The following is a 13,540-nucleotide window of genomic DNA, read 5'->3' as shown; positions in this document are numbered from 1 at the left end:
ACTCGGGAATCCTAAGTCTTATCTTGGAAGTGAATGATAAGAAAGCACAGTAGTATTGTGGTCGAAGTGGATGCTTTGTTGGTTGGAAATGCCACTGTGTATACTGATATACGTATGTATATAATGTCGAATCCTTGAATTACGGAAAGCTTTGTTATAGGCTTGTTCGTTGATCCAACCCACAATGGAAGAAGTGGTACATGCAGTCATACCACATGCGCAGAAGAAGGGTAGCGACGGTTAACACAAAGGGAACCAAGCCAAGGCTAAAGCGAAAGAGGTAGGAACGGTGGTTAGGGACGTTGGTACCAGAAGCAGCTAACTTGGCCCCGATGACGTGAAGCTTCATCTTGAGGGTTTTACGAGCGACTTGAACGGCAGAGTGGAAAAGCTTTAAAAGGATTCACCATGAGTCAGGCGTAGACCAGTGTTCTGACCGACCTTATCCTTAGAAGGAGAAACCGAAGCTCTGAAAAGGATTTGAAATAAAACTTCAGGTAAGGAACCAATGTTAACAATATTCTTGTACACAATATTGTTGAAAGTAATAGCTAACAAGAAGCTAAAAAATCACATTTTATGGTGAGAGGGCTGATGACAACGTAAATAAAATTTGGGAAAGTCAACATTTGACGTTGTCGAACTTGTTGAATTGCACCGAGTACAAAATTTGGATGGTAATGGCATTTACGTATGTTCTCCCTACGGAGAAGATTCAAGTGAACTACGAAATGAATCCATTTGTGATGTTAAGGGCACGAGGCAGAATCCAATTTACTCCGTCCAATATAAGGTAGTGGCCTAAATGAGTTCAATTTAGTCATCACCTCGCCTCAAAATGCAACAGATGAGCATTCTTTGCCAATTGCCGAGGTTGAAATTTTAAAGTTTGTGCTATTTCTATAAATATCTCCAGGGCTATGCAAATCACGTTTGATCGGCGATGCTTCATTGTATTGGGATTGCTCAGTCTTCTCAAGGCCGTCTCTGTCAACTCGTGCTTCATCACGAACTGCCCATCGGGAGGCAAGAAAAGGTCGGAATTATTGACCGTTGCCAGTAGAAAGGTAAGATTGGCCGAAATGAAAGACTTGATTTGTAATTTTATGAAAAACTGTGCAAGCCTAATTTCAATATTTTTTGAGGATTAACTCACTACTACTGGGGATGTCATTCTTAGTATTTTCCAATGAAAAATTCATAAATTATATACAATATCTTATCCAATAACCAGAGTGAGTGGATTTGGCTAGCTTTCAAACAGGTTGATCTGGATTTTTGGTCAAAAACTTGTCCAAGTATAATTCAAAACCTGCTACGTGATCAATACTACGCGTACATATTCCCTGCAAATATTAAAGGAAAGCAAATGGAACAATGAGGATGACTTCATTGTTCGAACTAATCGGAGTTCTCGAGGATTGAAGGTGCTCTCAAAACGTACGTTAAGCTTCTAAGGTTGCGGCAATTGACCCTGAGACCTTTGGATATGGCTAATGAGTACTTTGAAAAAACCTCACATTATCTTTCATGTAACTTACATATAACTTTTGCACCTTCTCCAAATAAGTACTGAACGTCCCAACTTTATAGCATCTCTCAAAATGAGCTTTCTCTCTCATTCCTGGAAATTTCCCAGTACCTTATGAACCACTTGGAACCTAAATAGGCGAAGCATATTCAAGGTGTGGCTGAACAATCGACTTCTTCAAAGTTAGTATCGTGATGCTCTCTCTGGACTTCAACGTCCAATCGATCCAGCCACACGTTTGGAAAGCATTGTGTACCTTCACCTGCGTATGAAAATATGAAAATGACACTGACAGTTGTCTTGCTCGGGTAATGAAAGAGGGGGTAATTGCTTGGTCATGGAAGAGGGAAAACATACATGGACAGAAAATGGATAGGCAAATTTCAATCGTAATTTCTTTCGTCTAGGTTTATTAAAGTCCCCAAACCACAAAAAAAGCGATTGTAAACGATATAATGATTCAACTAGCGCCGATAGAGACATATTTCTGTTTCAAACTCCAATCCTTTTCATATTATGGATGCCAAGAGTTGGTGTCGAGCTAGAGTCACATTCCAGTCGGTACCTTCCAACACATCACGCCATCTATGGACCATAATGAGAATATTGTCATAAACTAGTTGTTGGAGCTGACCCCTTGACTAGAATACAAATACATTGGATGAGCATGAGCATGGACTCAATCCATAACTGTGTAACAAAAATGTGGCCGTTTTGGTTTATTCGCTCCAATTCCCCTGCAACTCGACTTGCGACAGATTATGGATCAAGCCAGTCCACACTGCGCTTGCAGAGTCTTAAGTTTGGCAGGTCAAATCTAGGAGGGCGGGCAATCATGCCCGAAAAAAGGAGAGCTCATTAATTTCGCCAGTAATTGCAAGGTTGAAAGACGTTAGAGTAAGCCGCCAAAAGATTAGTTCACACGTAAAGAGTAAATCACACGTGAACAATCGAGAGAAGGGTTCCATGCTCAAAATTCGACCTCACTCGTTCGGCAGAATTTTGACCCGTCCTCGTTGTAAAACAAATAATAATATTTTACGCCCTCCCCAATAAAAAATTGAAAAAGCTAAATATTGCCAAACTTTTAGTGAAATTGTTTTCATCCTAGTGCCCTCCATGTGGTCCACTTGGCATGGGTCAATGCTTTGGTCCATCAATGTGTTGCGGTCAATACATTGGTTGTCACCTGAATACGCCCGACACTCAAGTCTGCAAAACCGAGAATTCAAATCCAATACCGTGCGATAATGATGTGCCTCGTTGTCAGTCCGTGCGACGAGGCTTTTGCGCCACCAATGGATTTTGCTGCAATGATCAAGGTATGACGAGTTATTTTTCCAAACTTTTTTCGTTCGGTTAGAATTCCAAAAAAAAATAATTATTGAATCACGAATTATTCATTTTTATATAAACCTGACAAACCTGGAGTACGGTCAGAAAAATCTCAGTAAAGAAAACAGCGGTCACAAACCTTGGTGAGAAGTTGCGCTTAGCCTTTGAGGGGAGAAATAACTTCAAACTTTGACAAATCTACTTTGAAGGCGTCAAAAAGAGCACAATAATCAATTGTATTTTTACCTGGATATCTTGGATTAGCCCTCTATCTTGGACCAACGACAATAGAGCAAGGAAGCGCCACTTTTTTGTGATCACCAATCCTTTCCCGCCAACTTAGGCCTAAACCAATGTTGCTGAATTTTTCTAATGTCTATTATTGGCATACATTTTGTTGAAAGAGCGTGGCTAATATCCTTTTTTAACCATTGATGGTAGATGCTTCAAATAAGACGTTTGAATATACTTAAAATGACTTATATCATGTCTTTAAGTGCAATTACAGGGCTGCCACAAAGTACACCGGCACTTAGAAATACAAATAGTTCTAAAACCATATGAGATACATTCATCAAACTTTTCTATGCTGATGTTTGTACTGTCATCAACCTTTCTCATTAGTAAAATTAGACATTTGGCCTCCTTTTGCACGAACAATTTGACTGATACGTTTTGAAACTCCATTCACTGTAGCACGCTAGGTGGCCACAAAGTACGCCGGCAATTAAAAATACAAATAGTTCTAAAATCATATGAGATACATTCATCAAACTTTTTATGGTGATTTAAGAACTGCCACTAACCTTTCTTGTTTGTAAAATTATGCATTTGACCTCCTTTTGCACGAACAATTTGACTGATACGTTTTGAAACTCCATTCACTGTAGCACGCTAGGTGGCCACAAAGTACGCCGGCAATTAAAAATACAAATAGTTCTAAAATCATATGAGATACATTCATCAAACTTTTTATGGTGATTTAAGAACTGCCACTAACCTTTCTTGTTTGTAAAATTATGCATTTGACCTCCTTTTGCACGAACAATTTGACTGATACGTTTTGAAACTCCATTCACTGTAGCACGCTAGGTGGCCACAAAGTACGCCGGCAATTAAAAATACAAATAGTTCTAAAATCATATGAGATACATTCATCAAACTTTTTATGGTGATTTAAGAACTGCCACTAACCTTTCTTGTTTGTAAAATTATGCATTTGACCTCCTTTGGCACGGACAATTTGACTGATACGTTTTGAAACTCTATTCACTATGGCAAGCACAGCTTTAATGGTGATATTTCCCAGGTAGCCTTTAATCTCCTTTGAGTGCCTCCACATTTTTATGCGATCGTTAGGAGCGCTTTTCCTCCCAAATTTTGAGGCCAATCCAACTTGCCAATTTGAGCCACAGTTGATTTTCAAGTACTGAAACTTAGCACCGGCGAACTTTGTAGCAACCCTGTACTGTAAAATAATGATTGGGCATTTTTGGTAAAGCAAGAATTTGCACTAAACACAATCACTCAATAGGTGTTTACCAACAATACTGTTTGAAGAAAATTGTTTCAGAAAGATCTTGACCACCTTTCAAGTAATTTAGTGCACTTGTTATGAATCCATGGTTCTCTATTTGGGAATGGTCCCCAAATCAAAACTAGGCATATTTTAGCTTTGAGCTGCATATTGCTCTTTAAACTCATTCGAATGTTTCAAAATCATGGAAGGATACATCTTAACAAAAAGGCACCTTTGTTAATTGACTATTTTGGATCCTCTTGCTAAAAACCCTTTTTATAGTCTAAAACTCAAATCTAGTCGGCTGGACGTTGGTCTTACACTGTATGCCTTACAAAAAGCCAGCCTTTTATGTAAAATTCCTGATAAGTAGAAGTTCAAACTCTACTCAAAAGCAACTCATCTATTTTTCACCAATGTCTGATGTTTTTTTGTCAAATATGTGGATTAAAACAAGATTATCAATTCTCCATTATAGAAATACTGATATTTCAACATTTATGTACATGTACTTTTTTGCCTATTTCATACATTTCTTTTTTCAATTGTCAGTGTAAGTTCCTCATGAATTGATTCTTGTTCATTTTCTTTCTTTCAATGTTTTTGAGCAAATTTTGTCCAATATTTTATCTATTTTAAAGACAATTTGCTTGTTTTTCATTTACTTGATGTTCATGGTTATTCTTTTGACTTTTAAAATTAATTAAGATATATCTGGTATTTTAACAAAGTTGCATATCCAGGGGGTAATTATTTACTAAAAGTACACTTAAATTTACTATGCAGGATGAACAATCTTGTTTTATTTATACTAAAGTTACTGTCTTAATTCACCGGAATGGCCTAAGTTGGCGGACAAGGAAAGCCGTAACGTTTCCTCTCTTTAAAGTCCCTGCTTGGACAAAGAGGTGAAAAATGAACATGTGGTAAATTTGACGGCCTATGCAGAAGCACAAGCCCTGTCACTAATAATTGGCTTAGACTTACATGCTCACTCTGAGACTCTGTGACTCGGCCAGTGCCAGGAGTGAAAAAAATTGAAAACTGGATTTTCCAAACTGAGTTGAGCATTCAGAATGTCGGAAATCATCCCACCTTTGTCTCGAGCCGAGCAAAGCCAATCATAGACATTACTATAACAAATAGGTTCCTGATCCCTGATCTGACCAAATGGTGCGTGAACCCAAATGATCAACTTAGTGACCATAAAATTTAATTATTTCATATTTAAAAACAATTTAAAAACAAAAAAAATATTTAAGCAGGAAATCAAGACAAGTAACCTCAAAAATGCCAATTGGTCCAAATTCACGCGGGTTCTAGAGCTTACAAGCAAGAAAATTCACCCACTAAAAATATGGGATAAATATTACCAAGGCCAAGAAGCGGTGAGCCTTCGACAAAGAATTCTAAACGCTCTTCGCGTTGCGTGTCCTATAGTTGTTTTGAAAAATCTGAACAAAAGCATCCAACCTAAATGGTGAACAGATGAAATAAGGAAACTCCGAGTTGAGTGTCACAGATCTGCGAGAAGGAAATATCAGATATCTAACGAAGCTAATCAATTTGACAACTAAATGAACCGTAAGCTTCTTCAAAGGGAGATTCGTTCGTCCAAAATATTGGTGATCCGATCACTAGGGTGTCATGGTCTATAGGCTTCCCATCATCGTAGAGATACTTATTATACTCCTCAAATATACATTGCTCATTGATAGGAATTGATAGGAAAGAGTTTTGCAACTCAATCAAGGGGCCTAATAGCATGGCAAATCTTAAAAAAGGCCTTGAAGGTAAATCCTCTCAAAAATGAGAAATGGTTACAAAAGCTGACAAAACTTTGAACAAACATGGAAATGAATCCTAACTTATGGATGCCACATTTGGGGCACAAATTTGAATTCAACGAAATTGAACAACTAACCAGGCTGAACAGACTTGCATGTCTGATTTAGCTCCAGTCTACCTCTCAACGCCGAGCCTGGCCCTAGAAATGGTTTTTCAATTGCTGCCGCTCCACCTTAAAATTCAAGAACTAGCTCTGAACACAAAAAGAAGGATTAAGAACCAAGTCAAACCATGTTAGGAGGGGCTAGGCTCCATTAAAAGGAAAGGACATCTAATGTTCTGGGGAAACACCCTAGAAAAACTGGGAATATGTATGAGCCAAGTCAAGATATTACTCCAATCCGAAATTGGCAAACTAAATACAAAGTTATTTATGACACCCAACAAGGGCTGGATGGGTTGAAAAAACATGGTATAATCTACTGTTATAATGATGGCTCAAAAATTAAAGACAGGGCCTAGATTCGGCCTAGTCATTTTTCGAAACAACAAAACATTGCATCAAGGCTCGTCTGGGCCAAATAGCCACAGTATTCCAAGCTGAGGTTCTTTCTCTTGAGCGGGCCTGTTCATGGCTTCTCAGGCAGAGGAATCAAAGAATTACAATTAAAAGTGATAGCGCTTCAGCCATTCAAGCTATCCACGGAAGGTGATCACTTCCCAGAGCGTGCTCGAAGTAAGGCAACTACTAGAACGACTTAGTTAGAAAAAGAAAGTGACAATTCAATGAATCAAAGCCTGGGCTGAAAGGCAACGAATTGGCAAATAAGTTGGCAAAACACAAATCCGGTTTGGCCCTGAACCGTTTCTTCCAGTCTCACGAAATGTCTACAAAGAAGCAATCAAGAAAAGTATCAGTAAACAATGGTCAAAATACTGGAGTAATTCATCCTCATCCAGGCACACCAGACTCCCTGGCATTTATTAGCTGAATGGCCAGGGTTAATAACTAGACGTTGGACAAGTTTCTAACATCTGACTCTGCCACAAATGCCCAAATGGTCACTAAAGCAGCTCCTCGGATTCCTGAAGGAATCTATCATATGGGAGTTGCTAGATCTACAGGAGCAAGATGCGGGCCGAGATGCGGTCACATGGCCGGGAAGTGGCGACATGGCCGGGAAGCGGCGACATGGCCGGGAAGCGGCGACATGGCTGAGAAGCAGCAACATGGCCGAGAAGCGGCGACATGGCCGAGATGCGGCGACATGGCTGAGAAGCGGCGACATGGCCGAGATGCGGCGACATGGCCGAGATGCGGCGACATGGCTGAGAAGCAGCGACATGGCCGAGAAGCAGCGACATGGCTGAGAAGCAGCGACTAGGCCGGGATGCGACGACTAGGTCAAGGTGCGGCGACTAGGCCGGGATGCGGCGACTAGGCCGGGATGCGGCGACTAGGCCGGGATATGGCGACACGGGCCGGAGTGGGAACGGGCTGGAATGGATTTCCGGAACAACCGCCCAATAGTCCGGAACAACCTCCCAAGAGACCGGAACAACAAGGTCTGCCATGTCAATGCATCTTGGCCCACTTCCTTTTCGATGGGGGTGAAGTAGTGTGGCAAGCATGTGCTTGCTCATAAGTGTTCTCTGTGATATGTATTAATAGCTAGGAACTCTTGGTAATAAACCAGTCAACTACCATCTCTTGACTCATTGACATGGCGGACCTTGCATCCACCTTAGAGGAAATCTATTTAGGCCTCCAGCTCAAGGAATTAAGCAGAAGGTTGCATGTTCAGATCACGTCGGGGTCACCAATATGGCGGACGCAAAGTCCGCCATGTGAATGAGTCAAGAGATGTTAGTTTATTACCAAGAGTTCCTAGCTATTAATACATATCACAGAGGACACTTATGAGGAAGCACATGCTCGCCACACCTCATATCGGTGCGTTTCTGAGGGTGCATGTACTATGGAGAGGTTCATCCATTAAATCATCCACCTCTTTCGACCTGGGATCCATGACTCCTTCCTCGAACGTGATCCCTTTCTTCAAATCCAAGGCCAAGAGTTGTTGATTCGCAGCCACTTCATTTGCGGCACAGACTTTAACGAAGGGAAAAACAAGTCCTCCACTCAGAGATTTGAGTAGGAAGTTTATAATCTGTTGTCCCTTATCACCTGATACCAACATCGCTAGGGTGCATTTTGGACCAAACAGGCCCAATCTATTAGCAATACGTGTTCGTACCAGGTTTTTGTGATTTGTGATTGCGAACTTCACCTGTGCCTTATTTGGTCCCGCCAACAATGCATCGAGGCTTTTACAATTAGCTTTTTTATGAGGGGAGAATAGCTGTTACCATCTCAGAAGGGTGCGGAGTGTTCGATGACAGTGGAACATTAGTCTTAAAAAACCCAAAAGGGATCCAATCTTCTGCTTTGGATACTCCCTATCCCAAGGGGGCACGTACGGACCTCGGCACATTCATCTAGTGTGGTTTTTGTTACAAGTTGGACAAGGAGGAGCCAGCGACCCTCTATGACCAACAGACATACACCAAGTAAACAGCGTCTGATTTTTTATTACGCTCAGTACCGCCTCTCGACCAATCTTTTTGGATGTCAGAGCGGGGCAATCACACCCTACTCACGGACTTCTAGAGATGTGGACTGCCAACGGAAGAAAAAAAATCTTATCACCTAAACCGTTCACTTTATTCCAAATAAGCACTTCATACGACTACAAGATGTTGTTAAATAGATTAACTTGGCCAAATTTGAGCCCAATGCTATGCTTAGAGAACTCAGGAGATAAGTCCAAAGTTATGTAGTCAACACTACATGTGGTTTTGTGGTAAGTCACCTTCAGTATAAGAAATGAATAATGCAAAGGTAAAAACGAAAAACGAGGGTCATACAACGAGATTTTAAAATGTTAAGATATGTCCTAGATAGCGTCGCTATCATCAGAGCTGACGTAATTTAGGTATCACAGATGAGGAAAACATTCTTGCATTATTTGCTGTCTGAGGTTCGGTTGAGTTTGTTTCAATTATTGTAATGTTGGAATCTGGCTGTTGGACGAATGGGACGCCCATAAAACGAAAAGGGATAGTTTTGTGAAGCATCGCACATAATAGCATTGAAACTGAAAGCCGGCTTGAGCCGATCCAACGAAACGGTGTCATGTAGACCTCCGTTGTCCAAGACAAATTATTTATCGTGTTGAGTGACGACAAGAAATGGACTAGCATATGGACGGTGAAGAGGGGGCTTTATAGCATCGACCCTTCCGTACACATGGGTGCAAATAGTCAAGGCCCCATGAACTCTGGCAGGCTCGTCCCGTTTGTGCCAAAAAAAAGCAACAAATGGTCTTTGTCCCAGTGATGTTTTGCGCTTTTGTTAGTAGTTGAAAGCTGCTGGGAGGCAGACTACTTCCCCAAACACCATATCAAAAGGAGAGCACCTTTGATCTTCTTTGGATGCAGCTCGAATGCCTAGTATAATAAGAGGGAGCTCGTGCGCCCATCCGTCTGAAGTTGAACGAGCCATAAGAGAAGCTTTCATTTGTCAGTGAAAACGTTCCACCATGCCATTTGCTTGTGGGTGATTCGAAGTGGTATTGCTATGGGACGTATCCAATAGTTGCTCAGCTCTTACCACAATGCCGAGGAAAATTGCCTACCGCAGTCTGTGACCATCGAACTGAGAACCCCATGACGCTGGATCCATCCATTTAGACGAGCCTTTGCGCAGGAAGATTCTTCAATGGAAGGTAAAGGGAAGGCCTCCGACCAACGTGAGAAACGATCCATAACGTTCAATAAGCACCGAAATCCTTGGCTTGGCGGGAGAGGACCAACAACGCCTACTTGGCAGTGCGGGGATGTTCAAATTGTTGTAAAGGGGGTTTGTTGTGGGTATTCACCTTAGATGCCTGACAATGGCCACAAGTAGCAATATCTTTGGCCATAGATGGCCACACATATCTCGCTGAAATAATTCTTTTGGAGGCCGTTGCACCCGGATGCGTCAGGTTGTGCAAAGCCTCAAAAACCTGCCGTGCCATACTGTCGGCAACGATCCCAGGTCCCCCCTTTTCTACTGGATCATCGCCTCGAATGGCGCTCCTTGAACCCAGAATGGGACAAGACATAATCAATACATCACGTTGAATTGTATATATTGTAATGAATAACGGATCGAATGAGGCATTCTCGCAATAAAGACTTAAAAAACAGATGACGTCGGGGTCACCAGTTTAGAAGCTTGCAATGACACGTGTGGACGACTCGATGTATTCTTAACAATGTCCTGATTTTCCGGACTTTTTCAGGGCGCCCATCTTGGCACTACAATAGGAATAGGAGCAAAAGATTAACATCTGCGTCCAATCTCTTCCAAAACACGTCCGGGGATTTTTCCCTTGGTGAACCCGAGGCTTGCATTGAAAAAAATAATGTGCCGACTATTTCTTGAATGCAGATATAAGCGTGATATATATACAGGATATATATAGGGAGGAGACGTGGTGTAGCAGGTAGCGCAGTTTCTTAGCATGAGAGAGGTCCCCGGTGCGATTCTCCTCCCCGACCTTTCTCAAGGAAACTTTTAGACGCTAACCACACCCACAGACGGAGAACCAATCTGATATGAACTATGACACTGCTTATCGGAAATAAATTGGACGATAAGATGGCTAGCTTCGCTGGCCGGGCGAGTTTCACCCCACCGAGCCTAGCACCCCAAATTAAAAAAAATGATATTTCCAGTCCGCATCTTGCTTTATAACCCTTCATAAATATCTCACCTTCTTTTTTTGACTTGTCAAACTCTGGCTCGTTCGAAAATTATTCGATAATATATTCCAACTTGGAACCTCCTCAATGAAGTTGCACAATTTCATAACTTTGAGGTCATGAACAGCACTAACCATCTTCCTTTAGCTCAAAGTGCAAAACATGGTAGATATTGGGAATAAGAACTTTACAATAACATCAATGCAATTTCCTGCTATTCAACCAAAGATTGTATTTTTTGTTCCAGGCGAATGTACGCCAGAAGAAAAATGTCTTGTCGAAAATCTGTCGGATTTTCCTAGCCCATTCATTCTCCGGCGACACCTATCATCATCTGCAAGCTTAGCATCTAGGCCTACGGTGGAGAAAGCAATGATTACCATACCACAACCGAATGCGAAGGCTTATCAAGAAGCTCTAAATCTTATGCAGATAATACCGAAATCTAACTCAGCCTTGAACAAATATCTGTCTCGCCATGGCGATGTGAAGTAATATAGCTTTGTTTGGGTTAATTATGTTTCCTTGAAATGAAAACACCTTGACTGCCGTAGCTGGAGGGTTGCCAATGAGTGTTGTTGCCTTACTGTGAGTCCTTCAATTTATGTTGATAAGATGAAATACCTTCACACTACAGCTTTCCAAATTCTTAGCATCTTCTTTCTTCAGTTCATTAATCAAACTTCAATGCATTTTCCGAGGAGGATTGTCAATGTAATTGATACTTATTATAACCCCACGTCTCCTCAAAAACACCATGGCTCCTCGAAGGGCATTACTTCTCAATCAATACCTAACAAAACAAATGGAAGTCGTGACTAAATTGAAGGCCAAAGCGTATATTACATGGAATTCAGCAGAGTCGAGATTGAAAGAAGAGAAGATTTGACTTCAATCTGTACAAATGTATCATTGTACTGAGGATCAAAGGGCCCACTTCTGAGGATTGCCTGCATCTTGCAATTATAAATGCTGTTTTGATGGTTCTACGAAAGGAAGCAATAAAACCTTTAACTGTCCCATAAACATGTTTGAACGGCACCTTTTTCTTATTGAATTGCTGAAATATGCATTGCTTGTACTTGGCAAACAAATCAAAGTAGACACTGGTAGCAATTCCTTGAGATATTTTATGGATACTACGAAAAATATGCGGAGTTGTAATTGTTGATTCTTTATCCTAAATCTGCGCATGTTGGTGTGAAAATTAACTACCTGGTTGCTTTGGATATACTTAATTTTGGGCGGGCCATCTTGATGTCATGACACATACGAGGGTCCCTGGACAACTGCTGTCAACGGAGAACTTCACCAAGTACAAAGAATTAAGAAGAGTCTGTTTGATTTCAACAATTGATATGTATCAATCAAAAAGTTACTTTTTATACCGATCCATGAAAAACTGAATCGGAAGAACATGCAACTTAAGAACATGATTGCCAACCTTGTAATCAAGTACATTATTGCAATCTTCCGTCATATCATTACAAATGGGAATCTATGAAATAAGTAGATGATGACAAGAGTCAGACCAAAAATGTTTTACATAAAACATATTTTTCACATATTTTGGGATTTGGGGGCCCAAAAAAATATTCTTGTCCATTTTCAGATTTTTGACCTTTCATCTTTTCTTCCTGTGATAATACGTAACAAAGAGAAAGATTACTTCTGAGAACAAGGACTTTATTCAGTTGTGGATCAAATGGGACACAAATCTAATCATTCAGTGAGCAAAAGGGCCCTAAGCAATAGCACTATCGAAACGAATCAATTGTATACTGTACCATAACATCAAAATCACTTATAATTGTCGTAATGTCGAGCATTGTAATAAAGAAGATTTAATTTCGTGTCAATAAAATAAAGAACCTCAATAGATCGCCCAGTATATGTAATTGTTTTCCTAGAATTTGGCAACAGAAAAAGGCAAAAAACAGGACTAATAATGACCTTTTGGCCGCAACGTTTTTGCAATTCATAGCCTTTTTTCGTTGATTTCTAGTATTTTTTTGTTTTCATTTTTTACCGACTTTTTGGCACTTGCTACTTTTTGGGATTCTTTCAACCTTTCTTTGCATATTTTCCAACTTCTCATTTTTTCCCAACTGACAAAAAAGTTCGGACAAAATGGCAGCTGTTTTTTTTTTCAAGATGTGCTAATCAGGAGCCAGCATGAACATGGCAAGAATCTGCTTCTTAGGGATAGCAGGTCCAATTACCGGTGCTTGAAGATATTATAATGTAATATTCTTTTTCATCTATGTTTTGCTTAATATGGAAAGCAAAAGTTAAGCCCCCCCCCCTTCGAACGTTTTGGAAAGTTTATTCACAATTTTTTGTGTAAATTTGTTTGATCTTTGTTTTGGCTGAAGTTTTGACCGGCCCTAATTTTTATGCTCGGAAAAAGACACCGGACAGAAACAACAAACCCGAAACGTTTTTGGTTCACATAAAATCAACCAACATATTTGGGTTGTTTTAAGCAACAAAACAAATCAACATAATTGGGTCAAAAGTCCAACATATTATGTCGGAGCCTAAATTAATGACAA

The 13,540-nt window shown here is 40.5% G+C and overlaps 1 protein-coding gene across 2 annotated transcripts; it reads left to right on the top strand.

Annotated features, from left to right (window-relative positions):
• Positions 1-201: 201 nt before the first annotated feature.
• Positions 202-12,596, top strand: LOC131880011 (oxytocin-neurophysin 1-like). 2 transcript variants are annotated; one of them, XM_059226508.1, is made up of 4 exons: positions 202-497; positions 917-1,067; positions 2,643-2,853; positions 11,233-12,596. In XM_059226508.1, the coding sequence occupies exons 2-4, from the start codon at positions 921-923 to the stop codon at positions 11,478-11,480; spliced, it is 606 nt and encodes a 201-aa protein (XP_059082491.1). In that variant the 5' UTR covers positions 202-497; positions 917-920; the 3' UTR covers positions 11,481-12,596. The 2 variants fall into 2 exon arrangements, with proteins under 2 accessions (XP_059082491.1, XP_059082492.1); XM_059226509.1 differs by lacking the exon at positions 202-497 and having other exon boundaries at positions 825-1,067.
• Positions 12,597-13,540: the final 944 nt, after the last annotated feature.

The sequence above is a fragment of the Tigriopus californicus genome, chromosome 5 (assembly GCF_007210705.1).
Source record: "Tigriopus californicus strain San Diego chromosome 5, Tcal_SD_v2.1, whole genome shotgun sequence".
NCBI classification, from domain to species: domain Eukaryota; kingdom Metazoa; phylum Arthropoda; class Copepoda; order Harpacticoida; family Harpacticidae; genus Tigriopus; species Tigriopus californicus.
This window is presented reverse-complemented; position numbering and strand designations above follow the sequence as displayed.